This window comes from Ambystoma mexicanum, chromosome 11, assembly GCF_040938575.1.
Source record: "Ambystoma mexicanum isolate Mex_15411 chromosome 11, UKY_AmexF1_1, whole genome shotgun sequence".
Classification (NCBI taxonomy): domain Eukaryota; kingdom Metazoa; phylum Chordata; class Amphibia; order Caudata; family Ambystomatidae; genus Ambystoma; species Ambystoma mexicanum.
In genome coordinates, this window is record NC_090934.1 from 57,225,745 (window position 1) to 57,242,553 (window position 16,809).

The 16,809-nt window shown below is 46.7% G+C and overlaps 1 protein-coding gene across 20 annotated transcripts in view; it reads right to left on the reverse strand.

Moving 5' to 3' along the window:
- The window catches only part of TINAGL1 (tubulointerstitial nephritis antigen like 1), a 161,630-nt gene that overhangs the window by 122,129 nt on the left and 22,692 nt on the right, over positions 1-16,809 (reverse strand). For all 20 annotated transcript variants that reach the window (XM_069622538.1, XM_069622529.1, XM_069622537.1 and 17 more), the window contains exon 2: positions 13,542-13,881. In XM_069622538.1, coding sequence (XP_069478639.1) covers positions 13,542-13,854 — 313 coding nt within the window. In that variant the 5' untranslated portion in view covers positions 13,855-13,881. The remainder of the gene's footprint in view (positions 1-13,541; positions 13,882-16,809) is intronic.

The following is a 16,809-nucleotide window of genomic DNA, read 5'->3' on the forward strand; positions in this document are numbered from 1 at the left end:
TGCAGGAATGTTGCCCTCACACTGAGGGCAGAGGAGACGGGGCTCTCTTGGGGGTCCTGGGATTCTAACACATCTTGCGAGGGAGCAGAGGAAGAGCAGAAGAAAGATATTGAGGGCTTTAATCTGTGTATGACATTGTTCTGAGACGAAATGGTTTAGATTCTAGGCAACAAAAAAAAGATATTTAAAAAAAGGAAATTATTAAATTGCTGCAACATTGTAAACTGTCTCTTTTTAAAAGAGTGCAATGTTCCTTAATAAAGATGACTTTCATTTCAAATGGTAGTCATAATATGAGCATTACACTATTTTTACTGAGCAACACAATCATAAAAAACATAGACTAACAATATGCATTCTTTTTTTAGAGCGTATCAGTGTAAAATTCAGAGTCTGCTACACTACCATTGCACTCTTTCCAAACGCTCCTATCAGTCCTGGAGAAAATCAGAGAGCATTCTGGGAACCTAAGAACGACCATATACTTTATATTTGACACATACTCCTGTGATAAAAGGGGTCTATGCTTGAATCACTAAGTACATAATGCACTCTGGGCCCGGAGGTTAATTTATAGAAAACTCACCAAAATGTTACATTATTTATAACCAGGAACTGTACGTACTCGTTCGGACAGCCTGAGGACTCAGGTGTGGGGATGAAAGGGCTGCGACATCTGTCACTCCGCTGACGTCAGCAGGCCCAATTGAGTCCGAATATTAGAAGGCGGCTGAGTGACGGGGGGCGCCGGCGCAAACACTTATCGTTTTTGTCGGCATCTATCACGGGCACAACTGTTACATTTCGTATCAGGTGTTGTGCACTCACGGCTCATTGGGAGCTTTCATGATAATCCATAGCACATCGATAGAACTTTCATATAAAGGGGTTTTCTATATTGCAAATCTCTGAAATTCTGCGTGTCTCGTTGGTTGTGGCCCCGCAAGAAAAGAAGTATGTGGATTGTTCATAATTAATAATGTATTTCTTATATAGCGCTACACACCCAGAGGTCTCAGAGCACTGAACTAACAGAAGACATTATTTTCCCAGAGCGTGGTACTCATTTCATCGACCGTGAAAGGATAAAAGGCTGAGTTGACCCTGCCGGGATTCAAACCTGCCACAGCAGGCTGCACACATATATCAGGGACGAGCACTTAGCTCGCTGTGTTATCTGACCGGCTACCGTTAGGTAAAGAGGGAAGCAGATGTGAGGTGTTGGTGCGTGCAGGCCTAAAGGACCCGCGTAACCTAAGTGGCTTGTGATGGGGAGACTTGGGGCGGTGTTTCATCCAGGGGGCAGAGCCCAAGATCGAGTCAATGTTGGCAAGCAGTTCAAGACTGAACTAGCCACTGGCACGGAGGGTCAGATAGAACAGGAGTTGTGAGCAGTGGTATTGCTGTGTCAATGTGTTTGCTACCGGGTGTGAGGTTTTCCAATTCACTGTAAGCTCTGTTTAATCGTGGGCAGGTGTGTGGCATGTTACTGAGGATAGAAAGGAGGGGCCTTGCTTCTGTTTAGTCCAGGTTCTCAAGCTTGCTGTTCTGGACGTTCTTCAGACAAGCATTCTTTCATCGACAGGTGTAATTTCAATGGGTTTTTTTACGAGTATTTTTTACTGAAAAAACTCAGTGGGGGGTTGGGATAGTGTTTATAGGTGGTGGGGGCATCAGAAATAGTAAAAAAAATAATAGGGGATGGGAGATTGAGGGGGAACCCCCCAAAAATAAAAAATAAATCAATTTCAATGAGTCTTTTCGGTAAAAAATACTTGTAAAACAACCCATCGAAATTACACCCGTCGATGAAATGACATAGAACCAAATCTTTGTGTCTGAGAATGAGGGTTTTATTGATGATGTTAAAGGTCTGAGGTGAATGGCAATAGTGGTTGCAATTCCGCGACAGCAGGTGGATGTCGGAGAGATTGACATGTGTGTTGCTTGAGGCTGGTCTGCGATGCTTAGGTGTGTGGTGGTCTTTATTGGCCTGTCTCATTTGAATATCCAGCTTTTCAGGTATTTTCTGAGAGTTATTTCACTTGCCTCTGTGTGCAGACATCAAGGAGAGAGTTCTAGAGCTTGGTTAAGAGGAAAGAGAAGGATGAGACTCCACTTTGCATGGTTTCCAAGACTGCGTTACTGTACCATAGTGTTGTGCTTAGTTTGTAATGGAGAAATAGCCTCGCTGTGGTTTCTGGGCCCTGCGCTGGGAGGCAAAGAGGGTGAATTATTTATTTATTTATTTTATTTATTTGGATTTGTATAGCGCACATCTGCACAGGGGCATCGTGGAGCTGAAAGCAATCTTACTTGTTGCAGGCATACATGATGTATACATAGATACAGTGCAGAGCATATTTGCATATTTACATACAGTTGTGCTTATTTACATACAGTTGTGAAAATACAGTCGGATAGGTAAGGTGGAGCTAGTTAAACAACATGGTTTTGAGTACTCTGCAGAAGGTATAGTATGAGTTTTCGTTCCTTAGCGCGGTGGGGAGTGCGTTCCAGTTTTTAGGTGCTAGGTGTTGAAAGCTAGACCCTCTGGCTTTGCTTCTTTTGAATGTGGGTACGTAGGTCTGGTTGGTCATGTGTGACCTAGTGGGTCTAGTGTATGTGTTAAGGGTGATTCTTTCAGAAAGATAGGCGGAGCCTTGGCGGAAAGGCATCTGTGGGTGATGGCCATGGATTTGAATAGCATGCGTTCTTTTATTGGTAACCAGTGGGCTTCTTTTCTGGCTTGGGAGATGTGCTCCCTTTTAGGGATGCTTAGGGCTGCTCTTAGAGCATTGTTTTGTGTGATTTGCATTTTTCTTAGGTTTTGTGCAGACATGCCCAAGAAGAGAGCATTGCAATAGTCCAATTTGGTACCTACTGTGGCTCTGGCTACGGCCAGGCAGTTTTTAGTGGATATGAAGGGTTTAACGGCATTGATTACCTTAGTGGTAAGTGCCGCAGAGGAGGCTATGGCATTGACTTGCCGTGTCATGGAGAGAGTGGAGTCAGGGTATACTCCTAGCGTTTTTACTGCAGTGGAGACTGTGATGGTGGAGTTGTCTATGTTAAAGGATTTGTACCGCAGAGGGAGTTTGTTTAGTGTTTCTTTGGTGCCAACTAGTAGGATCTCTGTTTTGTCCACGTTTAAGCAGAGGTCGTTAGCTGCCATCCAGGTTTGGATGGCTGTATAGATCTTGGTTAATGCCTCTGCGTCTTGTTCATAGACCCCTGTGAGAGGGAGCGGGACTTGTGTATCGTCAGCATAGTTGGTGTAGGCTATGTGGCGATGGTCCAGGTCATTGAACAGTGGGAGGGTGAAGAGGTTGTATAAGGTGGGGGCAGTGCAGGACCCTTGTGGGACGCCGCAATGGATAGTGGTGGGGGTAGCGCTCGCAGAGTCAGAAAAGACTTTCATAAGACGACCCTCGAGGAATGATTTGATGCTTAGGGTTTGGAATTGTTTACTGCATGTTCCTGAGCCGGTGGAGGTTCAGAGGAATAGGATGACATGTTTCCATCTTTGGACTCTCTTAAGGAGCCTTGCCGCCACATTTTTGGCACTTTGAGGGAGTCCCAGCTAGAAGCAGTTAGCATAATCTCATCTGAACAGCACACAGGAGTTGGCCGCCATGGTTCTTTGTGGGAAGGTCTGGTAACGTATGCTGAGACATATAGTCTGGAGTTCAAAGGAGCAGCTTCTGATAGTGGCTTTTATATGTGGTTTGAGTGTGAGGCCATGGTCCTCTGGGAGTGTAGGTTCATGACCATTACCGTTGGATGTCGACAGGCTTCCATTTCTTCAGGCCATGGGATTGGCATGAGGTTTGGAGTTGTGACACGGAATGCCATCAATGCAGGCTTGGTTAAGTTTCACTCTTCTTGCCTTCGTCTATACATCGTTACTCATGAGGTAGTTAATTTAGTGGGGTTTGTAAGTTAGTAGAGGATATGGTCGCCATCTTCATGGTTCAAACATGCGCAATATTAGTTACCAATGAGTTCCAAGAAAGGGGGGAAGGGTAAGTGACCTGAAAGGGCCAATGTTTGTGGGTTCTGTCCCACGTGTTAGTAACAAGATGGTCAACTATAATATGGCTCTTCTTAATCAAATATCTTCCAAACTTTTTAGGAACCCAGTCAATTTACCGAAAACGTTTCAGAGTGCTATATTCCATCACCAACAATAATACCAAAAAACTCTGAAAATATTAAATAAATATATATAGGGTAGTAGGGTAAGAAGGGTTACAATGGGTCGGGATGGGGTTGGGCTGGCTCTTTTTAATCAAATGTCGTACAATCTTGTTATCAGAATGTCATGGCTGGTAGTGTTGAACGCAGCAGAGATGTCTGTTTGCATGAGTGCACTTGCTGTGTCAGCGTCAGCTGTGTTTTTCAGCATGGAGACCTTAGGTCCTGTACCCTCAATGGTCTGAACCCTGGTTGGGACTTATTCAGAAAGGTTGTTGGTTCTCATGTGTCACTGAAGCTGTTGGTAGATACAATTCTTGAGGATATGCTCAGTGAAGAATGAGGTAGGATTGGTGGGCAGCTTACAGGGTCATTGGGGGAGGCCGGTGGATATTTTGAGTAGATGAAAGGATGAAACCATCTTCTGTGGGTGAGTTGATGAGGGGGCGAGTCCACGCTGCCTCTATCAGGATACGATGGATAAGAAAGCCTTCTTCCTACTTAATCCGTTGAGTTCCCTGTAAATTCTCTGCAGAAGTCAACTCAAATTTGGGGTGCTGCTATGGATTCTTGTCTCTGTGGGGTAATGTCTGACCTGGTCTAGCCAAAAAATAAATGCTGCCAATTAAAAATATTGGATCACAAATAGAATAATACACAAGTTTCTACAAAGAAAGCCAAAGGCTGGAACCAGAGTTTCCGGGTGACAGGGGCCCGCAAACAAAGGACCTTAAAGAAAGGAAACTGTGAGTCAGACATTTCCGGGGAGAGATAGCCAGGCTCTGGCATGAGAAGGAACATGCCCGACTAAATCGCGGTACCCTTACAAGTCTTTCCATGCTGAATGGTAGTGGTCTTTTACGGATGGGTGGAGTAAACTTAGATCCATGGAACGCTGGTCCAAGATGGTCCCTAAATCTCTGTATGATCCAGGGATCTGGACACGTTTTCCCAAAGGGAGCCGATGAAAAGATCACAGGAAGGAAGACATCTTAGCAAAGAAGAGGCCGCAACTCTGGGGGATCTGATGATGTCACTGCGCGATGGCGGAAAGGGAGCGGGCTCATTTGTAAGTCTTTGGAATGTTTGAAGCAGAAATTTGGGAGCTCCTAAATCGAGCAAATGTCCTTAAGTCAGAAGAGACCCTCCTGAGGTGCCCAGTCAAATGATCCTTTAATCCTGTTTCCACATAACCTTGGGCTCCTATTGCTTTGAGGGTGACCCGGTTGGCACCCTCTGTATCGCTATACATGCTTTTCTAAAGTGCTGAGTAATTCCTTGGAACTCACCAGCTCCATCCTTCCACCTAGTAAAAGTGTCCTTATGCACACCACACATCGGTGTGCACGCATGTCTACGTTGTGTAAATAGACCCTATATATGTATCTGACTGTGGCACAGCCACACTGTGAGTCTTGATTGTTGTGTGGCTTCTGACCGCTGCTGCATGACACCCTGGGTTTTGATCTTCAGTCACACCTGTGAAGTGCACGCACCCACAGGCCTTCCTATCAGTCACGTGCATCCGTGCATGCAGTTGAATATGTGGTGACTGGAGGTGTTTGCACACATGTGGGGCTTTTTTCAGAGCTTGGGATAAAGCACATTGCATCAGCTCACAATGTGCCTAGGATATTTCCTGCTCGCCTGGAAGTCTCAGAGGGGGCTAGTGTTAGGGAGATTAGGCATAAGGCCCTGTGGTGAGGGTCCTCAAGTACAGCCTCCTGAGTCAGGTACTACCAGGCTCGGACTGGCCTATAGGACAATAGGGCAATGCCTAAACCAAAAATGCAAAATGCTATTGCGTGCCAATTCTTGGGTCAAAGTGGGCCACTTGTGGGCTAGTTTGATAAGTCACTTCACTATGCTGCTAGTAGTTTTGACCAGAGTCACTGGGTAAATATTATTTAAAATGCACAACTTGCCTCACATTTTATCAAGAAACTCCCCTGGGTACTATTCCACTGTGTCACAAAAGGAATGAATTGCCATTTGCAAGTGTGGCCCACTTTTTCATTGGTGCCCGAGGCACTTTTATGCCCTGATCCAACCTGGGGTCTACTAGTGATTCTCTCTAGTGCCCCAGGCTCTCTAAGAAGTACTCCTACTGAGGCGCCCTGGCCTACCTCAAAGGAGGTGGAGTGTGTAGGGGCGGGGGGGAGGGGATCACATGTAAACTCCACAGTATCAAATAAGAGAAGGTCCAGAAAATATATCTGTATAAAAAAATATATATAGTCTTAATACTAAGAAAGGGCAAAGAAAAAAGCAACACACTAACAGGAAGCTGAAGGTGAAAGGACACAATGTATCAGGTAAGTATCCATTAGAAACATGTGTTGTTTTAGAAGAAACAGCAGGCAGGGGCATGCCAGAGCGTTTTGGTTCAGGCCAGCAAGTTCACAAGAGACCAAGTGAGACCAGTATTGTGAATAGGGGTAGCTTTTGGTTGGAGAGGGTTTGCTCTGCTCGAAAGTTCCCCCAAGGAACAGTTCCTGAAGTTCCGTTGGAGCGAGACCCTATGTGTGGGAATATGTGGTGATGAAGAAGAGGCGGCATATGAAGAAAGAAAAATACAAAATGACCCCCCAGTACAGAGGCGGGTCTAGACTCTTTTGGCTGCGGTGACCCAAGTGGGGCCCTGATTAATGCCGGGGTGGCATGAAGTACGAGTGCAAACACGGATAACGATCATAATTTATGATAATGGGTGGCACATGGGGTGGCCAATTAGATTCCAGGTGTAGGGCGTGCCACCCTAGGCTACTCCCCGGACAGCCAATGCCCCAGAAGCACTGCGGAGTCAGAAGAGCAAAACCCTGGAACTGATTGATAAGTCCTGCCGGATGCGGTGGGTGGGTTCTAGAGGAGCGCGCTTCCTTAGGTGTTCAGAGAGCACCGTAGACCTCAGTGAGGGCACGGTGATACACCTGAGATCCCGAACACTTGGCCAAGCTAATGAGTCTAGATTTGGAGATTTCCGGGTCACGGGTTCGGAGCCAGAGGACCAACAATGCAAGTGGGCTGCAGTTTGTGCTTGCCGGTGCTTTGAGGCAACGCAGCCTCTGGAGCTTCTCAGGTGAGGAGAGATGGAAGAAGATGGCCTGTCTGGAATCCTTTGCTAAATATTCTAGGGCAGGTTCAGCTCGGAGAGTATTTGGGGTCCTGGCAGCGAAGGTACCCAAGCTTCTGGGTCCATCAATACGGCCACAGTGATGAGCTTCTTCAGGTAGGAGCTGTGAGGGAGGTGTGCTCGCGGAATCTGGGGAAACGGGCGCTGTTGTGGGATGTTCTGGGCTTCTTTGTAGATGCAGACTTTCACTGTTGTATTCTTCCAGATGTTCCAGATGAGGGTGGTGCAAATCTTCGGTCCTTCCTTGAGTAGGAGGCCTTCCAGGACGCAGGTGCAGAGATCCAGCAGAAGAGAAGGTGGGTGGCCGAGGGGTTCTGCTTTTTTTATCCCCCTCAGGAACAACTGAGTGAACACCGCACCCAATCCCACACCAAGGATAATTCAAAGAGAGGGATGGTCAGCCAATGGCAGACCATCCTTCCCGGCATACCCTGGCATTCTGGAAAGATCTCTCACTCAAAGAGCTGAAGCCACGTCGCACGAGACAGGTATCTGCACATTCTTTTATTTAAATGTTTATCCAATTCTGGCCCTAGCCAGAGGGTCTCGGAGCACCTTGCAAACTTAAACATTTCAGAAGGTGGGAGGTGAAACACAAGTGACATTATTTTTCAGGAAATGACAATAAAATAGACAATGGTAGGGGAGCTGTTATGGCTGGATCGGGTGTGGGAAAAGAGCTATGTTTTGAGTTTTTGGGGGAGAGTGGTGATGGGCGCTGCAGTGCGGATGGGAAGTGGTGGGGCGTTCCTGGCTCTGGGTGCATATGGAAGTCAGAAATGGTTTAAGACTGGCTACAACCCCCTAATCCAATCCTGGGACAGACACTGTGACTAAAGATGGTCCCCGCCTCCCAGTATCGGGGCTATTGCTTGACCAAAAACTGCCCTCATTTATTTTGCACCTTTTTGGTTCCCTCAAATATTATGATGGGTTGGGGTTAGGCAATATTGGTGGGGTGGCGGGAGATAGTAATGGAATCTTGGGGGGTCTCTCCCCACATACTGTGGTAAAAAAATGGAGAAAAAAAAGAAAAAAAAAAGTGAGAAGCTTTTTTTTTTCGAGCAATAGACATACATCACCTCTTACTTACATAAAGAGGGGCAGGGGCTTTTCATGCGCCCCTTCGGGTCTTCAGGGCAACTACTACAACCTCCATTTTCATGAATTAGTGAGGGGGTCAAAAAGGACCCAACCAGGTCAAATGGAGTTCAGTAAGTGGAACCATATTGCACAGTCATCAAAAAATCTGCCAGCGGCCCGGCCACATGACCAACAGAGAGAGGGTGCTCTCTCTCTGAGAAACTAAGTGCCACCTCTAGGGTACCCGCGCCTTGGGGTTCATAGGGACTCAAAGCACAGAATCACAGATCCACAGGCTCGCTCAGGCTTGAGATGAAAGCTGACAGCGATAAAAACAAGTCTCAAAACCAGAAACGTGATGAAAAAGCACTCATGGAGGCTTTCTGCCTAAAGGATTGATATCCAGCTGTTGTGATCAAAAAGCACTCATGGAGGCTTTCTGCCTAAAGGATTGATATCCAGCTGTTGTGCTCCGGCGGCAGCGACCTACGTAGTTGTGGTGGCCAGGGGCGCTGCAGGGGTGGACTGGGAACCAAAAGAGGCCCTGGAAATAATGTTCAAAGTGGCCCCGTATTGCACATTTTCAGCAAGTCCAACCCTTTTGCTGTGAGGACATTTAGAAATAAAACAGGTAACCACACAAAAGAAGCCCACGGTGCAGAGGCCTATCGGGAAATCTTCAGAGTGCCCTATAGGCCAGTCCACCCTTTGACTTAGGGTGACCAGATGTCCCGGTTTTGCCGGGGCTGTGCCGGTATTTGGTGCCCTGTCCCCCATTCTCAAGATTATGTTCCCATTGGAAACTGCGGTGGTCCCGGTTTTTGGTAGTAGGTCTTCATGGCTGGCAGACAGGAATGCACAAACTCACACAGAGGAAATGCTGCATTTTACAATTTAAGAGAGTGTTCGTTTGTGATAAATTAATTATAATATGTGTTTCTTTGAACAGTAACACTTAAACCCCCTTCTCCTCCAACCTGCTGAAGTGTAGTGCCACTTTCAAGAGTTAGTCCTACATTTATTTTAGTTGCACTGTCCCGGTTTTTTACTTTTTAAATCTGGCCACCCTACTGTGGCTGCTTCAGCGTCCTTGCTGCTCTCAAAGGCAGAGATTACGGGCCAGACGGGCAGCCTCACAGACTAAAATCCAAGCGTTGCTTCCCCGCCCGGATAAGCGGGTGTGGAGCCGGAAACCCGGAAAGGAAGCGCAGGAAGTGCTGAGCCACAAGACCGAGAATATCCGCGACCTTGTCCTCTGCAAGGGCTTCTAGACGAACTGAGAATCCGTTCTAATTACAGTGTCACAACGCTTCAAGGATGAGCCAGCCAATCGGTGGGCAGCACCAGAAGCACTCCAGAATCCCCAGGGTGAGCGCGTGCGTGCACCTTGTCAAGGCCGGATGCATTGTGGAATTCAGCAGAAACAGAGTTTCAGGCCTCAAAATCCACGAGTGTGAAAAACAATTCTGCTATCTCATCACGTGCAAGGAGGGGGGAGTTCCTATCAGTGACCCGGGGCCCAGGGCTCGTGGATAAGAAGGCCCTGAGGCCCAGGAGCCAGGGCAATACTTCTGCTTCCTGTTTCTGGCTTTTACTAGTGTACAGTTTGGGTCCCGGAACAGACCAAACATTTAGCCTCATTACACGGTAGGCGGTAAGGGTTTACCGGTACCGGTATTTTACTGGTACCGGTAAATCCTTACCGCCTTACTACGAGGTCCCTTTGCGGGTTGGAGAATTTAACGCCTGCTTTTTGCAGGCGTTAAAAACCAACCCGCAAAGGGACCAGGGAGCTAATTACGGTACCGCAATTTGCGGTGTCGTAATTAGCACCTTCCCCATTCCCATTATGCCCTATGGGGCAAAAATGGGAATGGGGAAGGGCAATGGGGGAAGGGGGAATTACTGCTCCACCAACCTTGGAATAGGGCGGTAATTCCCCTTTCCACCAAGGCGGTGCCGGTATTTTACCGGCATGGACCAAGGTGCTATTAGCACCTTGGTCCACCGCCGTCCGTGTAATGAGGCCCAATGTCTCTAGTTTAGGCCCGGCTGAAGATGTGTGGGGGCACATTTCAAAATGATGGCTGATCCCCCCTTAATTAAAGCAGAAAGGGGCCTGAGGCACCCTGGGGGGAGCAGACATTATAATGGAGATAACGATAAGGTTAATTGCCACCAATTATCACGAGACGATGAGCCAGCAGGGAGCTGAAACACTGAATGCCCACTGAATGGCTATGAATTCTACTCTGGAAGCAAGTGGCTGACATGGAGGGAACCAGTGTTGACAGGCATGGAGGTCATCATTTCTGTTTTCCCCAATGGAAGTAAAGGACGGACAGGCTCCCGCGAACGCAGCTTGAAAGGTGAGCGCTTCAAAGCGCGCCCCGGAACATAAGTAACATATGAAGGAATATGTTGCCATGTTGTAAGGCTGCTGACTGGCAATATGCGGGCAGTTGCTGGGGGACCCCCTGAGGCCCCTTTCATCTGAAAAGGTTGCAAGGCCATGACACCATCCATGCTCTAGTTCTTGAAACTTAGGGAGTCACCAACAGGACTGGCTTCTGTTCTTCAAACAGAGGAAGCCCAAGTCACAGAGAATGACCACAGACATTTCCAGTCCCTAAGATCGGGCATTTAGAAAGACTGTCCTCAGGACTCTCCGAGAAGCCTAAACATAGAACGGACAAGCTTGGCATAGCACATGCATGTACCCCACATACACTCTACGCCTCACCTGCCTACCTTCTCGCTTTCATACCGCAATCTATTCACAATGTCATGCCTCAGTTTGTCCTTATGTAGCGCTTATGCACTACTGCATAGCGCTTCTTCCTCAGACGCGGGAGACATTGAAGAACAGAAAGTCCACATTGGGCCTCATTACGAGCTGGGGGTAACACCGCCATGCTTGTTTTACGATACCGCGATTTAGTTTGGCGGTAAATCTGCCAGATTATAATTGGTGGTAAACCAATGCTAGGTCTCATTCATGGAATACGAGAAGGAGCTGCATTGGGTGGCAGCCTCCCCCATCCCCCACCATGGAGGAAATACCTGCAGCCAATTCTTGGAAGTATTTTCCTTCCTTTGCCTCAAGACTCGTAGTATGACAGTGGGTTAAAGGTGGCAGTAATACCATTATTAGCACCTTTTTCTTTTTACCACATTGACCTAATCAGAATAACCACTCATTGCCTTCTCAAGTTATCCAGAAGCCTTTGCAACCTAAACCATCATGTATGTGTTGGTCCCCCAATACTCTATGGGCTTCTGTGGCTAGTTCTATTCCACAGCCCAAGAACATGTGAGGAAATCAGTTCAGAGATAATAAGTGAAAGATGTTGTGAAGGGAAGAGTGCTAGAGTGGGTATATAGTGCTTTATACCACCTAGAGACAGCTTCAAAGCACTTCATACTCGAAGAAGGGGAAGGAGGTGAGGGAAAAGAAAGTCTTTGAGGAGAGGAACAGGAGGCAGTGGTAAGGTGCACTAGGTAGGTTATAATTATAATTGGTTATTTATAATCACAGACCCGGGGATTGCACCTGTGTTGCTCTGCATCGTCTTGCTTCCAAGGCGAGCGCATTGCCCCTGAGCTATCCTTCGAGGTTAGGTTGGGCCACTCGCACAGAGCCTAAAAGCATCCGGCTCTGCTTTTCAGCACTATATTGAAGTAGAAGAGAGAGGGGAATATTAGGAGGGCAGAGTGAGATTTGAGGGGAAGCAAAGGGCACATTTGTGCAAAGGTGTGACCTCACCCTTGAGGAGCAGAGAGCACCCGGGGCACATAGAAGCCTAAACGTGGGTATTGAGCCCCTATTGAAGTCATTGCAAGAGTCAAGGGGCTCTGTAGAATAGAGGCATTTGGCCTGACGAGTCGAAGATGTGTGCTTATATGGGTGAGCCTAGATCACACCTGTACCTTCATCCCTCTTTTCCAGCCCAGTGCCCCAAAGGTACCCCATGCTTCGAGCAGAGCGTTCCTGCAAGCTCAGTGGAAACTGTTGTACTGGTGCTCATAAGGCAGCCATGCAAGGGGCATCCGGAATCTCCTCCACTGTGAGTTAGCCAAGCCCACCAACCACGTGACAAAGCTGACAAGGACTCATCGTTATCCCAGGAGGATAGCTCAGCGGCAACGTGCGCGCTTTGGAAGCAAGACCACACGAAGAAACACAGGTTCGATCCCCGGGTCCGCGCTTAGAAACCTCCGGGTGTTCAAGCCCGTTATAAATTAAGACAAAAAAAAAAGCAATTGCGCCACTACAAAACTATTCATGTAACAGCGGTGTGAGCGTTTTAAAAATGTAAAATAAATAAATAAATGTCCCTCACTCCCGCCAGCTCCTATGGAAGCCCACTCTCTCATTGAGTTCAGAGGAGACAGGCCACTTGTCATTCTTAAAGCGAAAAGCGCGGATAATACAATCGCACTGACAAGGCACCAGCCATCGGAGCAAGAATTGTGCCCATCCTCTCTGGGGCTGTGTTTCATGAGCCTGTCTCGTGTGCACAGAGCCCCCTCTACCCGGATCTTTGTGTCCTGATGGTGAACATTGTCCCAAAAATCCTCCTGCAGTTCGTCTCCCTCTAGTGGACAGGCCTATGTTTGCATACTCCAAAGTCAGTGGTCTGCAGCCTTTGGCTCTCCAGATGTTTTGTACTACAGCTCCCACTCGCACGAGCCAGCTTAGTAAGTGTTAAGGCATCATGGGAGTTGAGGTTCTTCTTAAAGCCTAGTGTAGGCCGGACACATGCCGTTGACACGATCATGACTGACTCTCTCTCTGCCCTCCCGGCACATCGCCAGATTTACCCTCAACCCATCCCACTCCGGTCACCTATCACACCTGACTGTTTATGATAGTGTTACCCCTGCACACTGGAGACATGGAACAGTAAATCATCAGTGCAATAAAGTCTTGAGGGAAGCAGCACATGCAATGACTTATCTGATGCAGAAAAGTTGGAATATTGACTTAAAGTTGTGACAATAGTTCGCGGAAAAATGGAGAGGGAGTTTTCAGACCACATCAAGTGTGAGTCCTGGTTTTCTCTCCCTTCTGGCAGGCCCACAATTTTCAATTTATTTTTCCAAGTGGATTTGTTAGATGACCTACCTTTCTGGATTGGCAGCGGCGGGTCGATGCCCAGGCAGTACTCCCAGAAATCGGGGCAGCAGTCAGACACAGTGCGGTTGCAGAAGAGGTCACAGTAGCAAATGGTGTCCAGGTAGGGCACAGTGCAGATGTCGTCCCGGCCGGGGCAGCAAGCATCCCTCCGCTGGCAGTAGGACCCACCGGCATCCCGGATGCCCCTTGTGTGCAGGCCGGGGGACAGCTCTCGCCGGATGCGAGTGCGGGGGGCACGGGCTGAGAGCCCTTCATCCAGTGCCAGGGACAGGAGCAGGGCACAGGAGAGGAGAAGCTTCATCCTGTTGGCTCTGGATAGATCAAACACCTGTAAAACATCAAGCAGGGAACTGTGAAACACTGGCAGATGGGAGGGGTAACCTGCCCAATCTCCTGGAATGTATTGTCTAAGGGGGGCGTGCACTCACAGCAGTAGCCTCATCCACATCCTACGGGTGCAGTGTGGCTTCAATTAGAAGAAGGGATGCTGCTTCCAATGGGGTCCTGCAATGGGCCCTGAGCTGCTCTGTAAACAAATATGCATCCTGCCCTGGGACCTCCCATTTCCCATTATTACATACAATAAGCAGAGAGCAGACATTTTACAGGAACTGCCATAATGGTACTCTCTGTACATAAAATGACAGCTGGCAAATGGTGTTCGGATCTGGGCATATTATGCCAGTGACAGGCAAATGCCTATCTAATGCCTATACAAGACTCAAAACGGTTTTTTTTCCCAATGCTTGTCTTTTAGAGGAATTCAGCGAAGGAAACAGTTGCAAGGACACACATATGGCTTTTAAATTAAGAGCCTGTAGGTGCACTAGTTTAACACAAGTGTATTAGCTGTTTTTCCCCTGCAGCTGCACCATTACCTTTCAGTAGCCTGCTTAGATGTCACACTGCATACTGTGAGCAGCAAAGAGACAGCTCTGAGAGATTGTGTTTTGTTTTTGTTTATTGTTACATGGTTAATAAGTAACCTTTCACACATCTTCAACACATCAATATGATATATAAAAAACATTTAAAAGACAAACATGTTTTCCAAAGTAACAAAAGAGCAATAATCCAGAATTAAAAACACACAATGCACCATTTCATTACGATTATAATAAAAAACGAAGATAAATGCACATTTTTATATCACAATAAATCAGAATACAATCAATAGAAAGATACAGTGTTAGTGCGAAAGAAAGCTAACTATGCTTTTGCATGCACCTAATGAATAAAAAAGATACAATGTAATCATGTCTAACAATTTATACAAGATAAAATGAAGAAAGTGCGCTATGCCTGTGCCGAAGAGTCTAACAACAGAGCCTGACGGTAGTTAGTCACCGCAATCACAATAGCGGTAGTTTTACCCGATAGACCGAGCTGCCAAACGGACTCAAATAAATTGACATATCTATTAAAATAGACACGCCTTTTGGCCGTCAGTGCAGTGCAACTTTAATTAAAGGCTTCAATATTTCATTTTTCCCCCTCTCCTTACAAAACCTACACACGCTTAACTCGGGGTGTAACTGCCCATGCGGCGCTAAAACATCGCTGGTAGGTAAACGGTTCCAAGGGAAGCGCAAAAAAGGACCTCTCATTCTTATGTGGGAGTGAGAATGCCAGCGTTTTTATAATCAGCACTTAAGTGACTGGCGGACTCATGTGCATGTGTCTCCTCCATGGTAAGGGCGCCGTCATGGCGAAATAGTTGTAATTTGACTTTCACCGGATTTATGGCCAATTCAACAGCAGATGTAGCAATGTTTTCAAGAAGATTGTTGCAGAACTTTAAGAAATTATTAACAAAACGGTCCCCCATGTTATCTAAAATGTGACGTGGATCTACGTACAGGGAATCCTTAGGTGGATTTAAGATTTTATGATAAAGATTCAGGAATTTCCAACTGGCCCTAACTTTAAGAGAATAAATGCCCATCGCATGCCGAATCAATGCAAGAGGAGTACAGTTGGGAGCTGCAATCGCTTTTTCCAAATAAAACCTTCCAAAATAGGTAGGAAGTCTAACACCCAATAGCCTGGAACCCCAACCCGTATAAGATTTTAGGGACAATTCTTCCCCCATAGAATCTCATGGCAGGGATCAGGGAAAACTTACAAAACTTAGCATCAATTCTACACTACACAATAGGTTTAACAATTTGGTCTTCTGCGTTTTTAGCCAAATGTTAACATATTCTTTGTATGGGTTGGCTAAAATAGGGAAGCCTAAATAAATAAAATTGTCCACCAGCCTAATCGGAATAGTTTTGACATGCTAGGTATAACATGGGTTGATCTTTCGCCAAGTACATTGCAGTACCTTTGTTTTATCGGGATTGACCTTAAGGGAGTGGGCATCAGCAAAGATCCGAAATGCAGTGATTAGGCGCTGTAAACCAATTGTGTACAGTCGAAGATGATAAAATCGTCTGCATAAGCCAACCACGTAACTTTCAAGTTACAGATCTTCGGGGAGGCAAAGGCAACGGGAGCTAACAATTCACCTACATCTGACATGTACAGGTTAAAAAGGGTGGGCACCAACACACATCCCAGCCGCACTCCCCGATGTGTCTTGATTTTACGAGAGAAAGAGCCCTGTTGGTCCAATCTGACTTGAGTTTTCGAGCCTTCATATAGACCAATAATGAGTCGCAATAACTCATCCAGAATTCCCCCATTTTTTTATTTGGTCCATAAGAGGCCACGACTGATCACATCAAATACGGCCGAAAGATCAATAGTGTCTAGAAAAATCAAGTCATACTTTGAAGACCATGCCTGATTCATAACACATTTCAGAACAAAGTCATTCACAGAGGTGCCCAGGTGTTTGCGAAAGCCAGTCTGCCATTTCAAGATCCTCCCCATCTTCAACTGGAATTCCTCCAGATGCACCAAAAGCAAAGACAAAACGATCTTGATGTTGGTGCCAAGGATGGCGATGGGTCGATAATTAGATGGGTCCGATCTCAAGCCCTTTTTATAATATAGGCAAGACAAAGGCTGTAGACCAGGATGAGGGAAAACGATAAGATGCAGCAATCTGCTGGAATAGAATAGTCAAGATCTTTGCCCATAACTCAGGACAACGTTTGAATAACAAATTGGACAAACTATTTGGCTAAGGGGCCCCCGAAGAACTCCGGGCCAACAGGATGGCGATCCTCAGAAGCTACTGTTGGCTGCTCACATCCCTTAGAACCCTTTAGAAAACTGTAGGCGTTCATTTGATAAGAAAACCCTT